The sequence below is a fragment of the Vollenhovia emeryi genome, unplaced genomic scaffold (assembly GCF_000949405.1).
Source record: "Vollenhovia emeryi isolate VEMERY1.0 unplaced genomic scaffold, V.emery_V1.0 DF939173.1, whole genome shotgun sequence".
Taxonomy (NCBI): domain Eukaryota; kingdom Metazoa; phylum Arthropoda; class Insecta; order Hymenoptera; family Formicidae; genus Vollenhovia; species Vollenhovia emeryi.
In genome coordinates this window covers 589,981-594,105 of record NW_011967193.1, presented here as the reverse complement: position 1 = coordinate 594,105, position 4,125 = coordinate 589,981, and the positions used below count along the sequence as shown (strand labels likewise).

The following is a 4,125-nucleotide window of genomic DNA, read 5'->3' as shown; positions in this document are numbered from 1 at the left end:
ATCGGGCTGATTCGCATGACGCGATGACACGTCGCCGCGCAGCGTTTTCAAGGGAGGCAATTAGCGCAACGCGCTAATTGCGCACACCGAGCGCAATTTAGGATATATTAGGCGGTTTCTTTTTTTTTTCGTTTAATGCGGAAATTCCGTTCAAAGCTACTTTGAGCGCTGCGTGTCGCCACGTCGTAGCGATCGGGAACGAGAAAATGTTCAATATTAAGAAAAATACAGTTAATCTTTGCCTAAAACTATCGTTACAAATCAATTAGAATACATTTCTCTTATACTTAAACCCTTTCGTGACCACTGTGAGACGTACGAATCTTGCATAAAATTTCCCATATAGCTAGTATATGCACAAGCAATGTATGGAAATAAAATGCCGGCGACTGATGCTGGCTTTTCGCCAGGAATTTGAATTCCACGTTTGAGTGATTTAAGCACAGCTACCATAATGTTAACATATTGTCGTAGTTAAGTGCACAGCTAAGGGCCAGTTTCACAAGCATCGGTTTACCGCTAACTAGGGTTCAGTCGACTCCCTTTCATTTTCCATCTTATTATTTAAGAAGAGACAGAGAATCCATTAACCTTCGGTTAGCAATTAACCGATGTTTGTGAAACTGGGCCTAAAGAGAGAACAGTTAGCACGCATTGTTTTAAATTTTCTAACAGATAACAATATATTATATTTATTACGTCTAGCGAAGAACTTAATGCTAGCATAATATTCGGATCATGCAAATGTTTCATTTCCAACATCAAATGCTAGCAAACATAGATCCATAGCAAGTTGCTAACATTTTTGTTAGCATTATGAAAGCTAACTTGTGTTCATGCTGGCTGGCTGTCTGGGTTTAAAAGATTACAGATTTAAAAGATTACACAATTTAAAAAGATACAATGATTTAGCACTCATTCCACTATTGAACAAACATGAACAAAAACTTTGAAAATAAAAAATAACTTATTCACGAAAGGGTTGAATACTGTTCGTTATTTTTCTGGTAGTATCTAACTTTAGTCATTGAATTATATGTATATACATATATTGCAGTGAAGCAGCAAGCAATTGATATAATTTATTATAAAATTATTGCATGTTAATAAAGAGACGAGAATCATTAAGATTTTCAATTTAAAAATCGCATCTATTATCCAGCATGCAGACAAATGATATCTAATAAAGAAATTTATGTTTCAATATCATTTATTTGTTTTCTTCGTGTACTTCAAACAGTACCACTTATCCGGAAATTTATATGATTCCGTTTTAATAATATCGTCGCTGACACATGGTACGTGCCAACAATTGCCACTCTTCTGTACATTCGGCATGCAGGCGAAAGGCTCTAGCATGCGAATACCGGTTTTACTTCGCTCGACGAAGTACTGATGCGAATACTGCCATTTCTTGAACGCTCGTTGTAAGTCGCTATTCTGTAAGGAGTGCTTATGTTGTCGCATCAAATCCAGCGAGATAAACTTGGAATTTATCCCGCTCGCCAAGGTTGCGTAGAGTATGTAAGGGTCATCGGAAGATCTGAAATTTTATGTACACAAAATTTTATTTAATATATTATTGTAATTGTTTTATAATTACAAGTAATCTTATAAGACATGGCACTTACAAAATGCCACATATCTACATAGATCCAAAACTTACAAATTATCTATTAAGAAGACAGAGGCGAGCCGTTCTACGTGCTTGAAAGTGGATAGCTTCTTTTGATGTTTCCGCGTCAATACGAGTATTCTTTTCCTCTGTTTCTTGAAATGCTCGACTACATTGATCAGCTGTAAATATATATCAATATTTAATACATTAAATAATAATAGAAAACTAACTAGTCGCTTTGCAATTAAATAACAAAACAGCATATTTCTGCACATTATGCAGGAATTTATATATTATATAATAATGTGAATTAATATATCTCATTAGTCAATAAATTAGCATTTCGTTAAAACCTTAATTGTTTTTAACAGTATGTATTACCCATGTTAACTTCGGTTCAGATTCGTTGTGATACGAACGAGATTTTTGAAAATAAGTTATATTAAGTCCATCAATCACTATGTCGTAAGGTTTAGTGTCTTCAATAAATTTTTGAAACTTCAACAATTCTTTTGGATTAGTTTTGCGATAGACGTCCGATCCTATGATAACCTTGTCCATCATAGATTTTGCCAGGTTTCCAAATTCTTCTTCAGTAAATGTTATTTTAGGCAAGGAATAGCCGCAGTGTCTACAGTGCCCCCTAAAAAAATTTACATTTTACTATTAAACCTTTATCCATTAATCCAAAAATTACTAATCTACTTCTCTTTAAAATCTTCATTTTATTTATTAAATTCTTAATATCATCTTTACAAATATAGATAAAGTTATACACGCGTTAATGTAATTACTAGTAGTAGTAGTAGTAGTAGGTTTATTGGTCCCCTCAGGGCTACAAGGCGCTTTTATTCCAGGGAACGTTCCCAAACCCTTTACAACCATTAATGCAATTACTATTAACTTTAGAAATCTCGTCTTGTTGAATTCTTCTAATTATTTAAACTAAGATTATATTTAACTAAATTAAGTAAATTGAATCACGTTTCTCTGGAGATTGTCACAAGCTCCGTGGACCAGTCATACTTCCTAGCCTTATCAGCATATGCATTTATAATTTCATTGCATGGTATTATACTGTGTTCAGCCCATAAATTAAACATCTCTTCCATTCTACTGTTAAAAGCTTTCGCATCGTCAAACTGGCAATATTGTAGATGTGATTCATATACAGCATTATTTGGAGTTAGTTTGTACGACACTAGATCTGACAATGCTTTCCATGCAATGTCAGGTTTTCCATTTCTAAATGCTGCGCTAGCCAAGGCAGAATACATCATGGAATTTGGACTAGAGGTAAGTTTCACCATCTCTATTATCTCTTGCGTCTTCAACCATTCATCCGTCAAACATAAGCTCACTACACAATGTCCAGCTGTAATGTAATCCAGTAACGGATGCTTCTGTATCAAATCATTAAAAGTTTCTACAATGTCTACTTTATCCGCGTCAGTCAAGGAGTTTGGCTTTTTCCAAGCATAGAGTCTGAGGTATTTTCCAATCACTGCCATATTCAGGGGATAATTGTTTTCCCTCAAGAATTTGAAGTATGCGATAGCATTATCCAAGTAGGAATATCTAAGACACATATCTATGATTGTGGAGTCTACAGTGGCTGGTGTGATTTCGTTATTTTGGTGAAGGATTTTCTCTCGTAAGTCTTTCCATTTTACAGTCAATGAACCTCCCGTCATTTCCTTAAATGTATCTGCATTTTTCGTAACAATGGAATCTAAATTATTCGTAGTGTTCGTATAGACTAATGTGGTTAAAGAATATACACTCTTGTGAAACTTGTTAGAACGAAACCATAACGGTTGATACAGTTTACAAAGTAGCGTCATTTCTCCTACGCCTAAAAATTACAAGCTTACAATTATCTAAAAACGTAAGTTTAACATTATTTAAATTAATCAAAATTCAATATACATATATGTATGTACTTTTACAATACGTACGTTAAACAGTACAATTTATCACAGTGTAACTTATTCCACTTAACGTTCCCAATCCTACTGCATGTAAGATAATTAACTGTAGAAAGAAGTCAATATTGAGAGAATAGCATCTCTTCGTTTCTGTTTCATCAAAATCTTTGTAACAAGAACGAACTCATGTCCTCTAACCTCCCCGAGAAAACATACATACACTGCATCGTGCTCATCCATAGACATAGTATATATAGACTGCGCATTGTGGCTGCAGACGTTTGCACACCTGAGAAAGAGACAACATGTGCCTTACGTCGTAGCTCTTTCTCTGTCTATCTATCGTTCCTCTACTCTTTTGTTTACCCCCACTACTTCATTTCGACAAAGATAAAGATACAAGCGAACACCAGCTATCTCGTTCTAAAGTTGGCACATGTTTTCATGCGAGTAAAGTAGGGAACGTGCAGTCTATATATATACTATGTCTATGTGCTCATCACGATAGTTCATTTGGATCGTGAGATAGAGCGCAGCACTGTCGTCTCTTATTTCCCCGTCACTGCATACCGACTTTTT

At 35.0% G+C, this 4,125-nt stretch overlaps 1 protein-coding gene across 1 annotated transcript; it reads right to left on the bottom strand.

The window, feature by feature from the left end:
• Positions 1–1,051: 1,051 nt before the first annotated feature.
• On the bottom strand, positions 1,052–3,975 carry LOC105563632 (mitochondrial ribonuclease P protein 3). Its single transcript, XM_012015371.1, has 5 exons — positions 3,577–3,975; positions 2,603–3,473; positions 2,000–2,261; positions 1,667–1,797; positions 1,052–1,543 (listed from the first exon to the last, which is right to left on the bottom strand). The coding sequence occupies exons 2-5, from the start codon at positions 3,460–3,462 to the stop codon at positions 1,207–1,209; spliced, it is 1,590 nt and encodes a 529-aa protein (XP_011870761.1). The 5' UTR covers positions 3,463–3,473; positions 3,577–3,975; the 3' UTR covers positions 1,052–1,206.
• Positions 3,976–4,125: the final 150 nt, after the last annotated feature.

What these genes read in the sequence shown, in the direction of transcription:
- LOC105563632 (XM_012015371.1), bottom strand. Translation starts at nt 3,462, where the DNA reads ATGACGCTACTTTGTAAACTGTATCAACCGTTATGGTTTCGTTCTAAC. An exon ending in GTGACAATCTCCAGAGAAAC is followed by an intron (nt 2,262 to 2,602) that starts GTGATTCAATTT and finishes AAATTTTTTTAG; the next exon opens with GGGGCACTGTAGACACTGCG. An exon ending in GTCTTCTTAATAGATAATTT is followed by an intron (nt 1,544 to 1,666) that starts GTAAGTTTTGGA and finishes ATAAAATTTCAG; the next exon opens with ATCTTCCGATGACCCTTACA.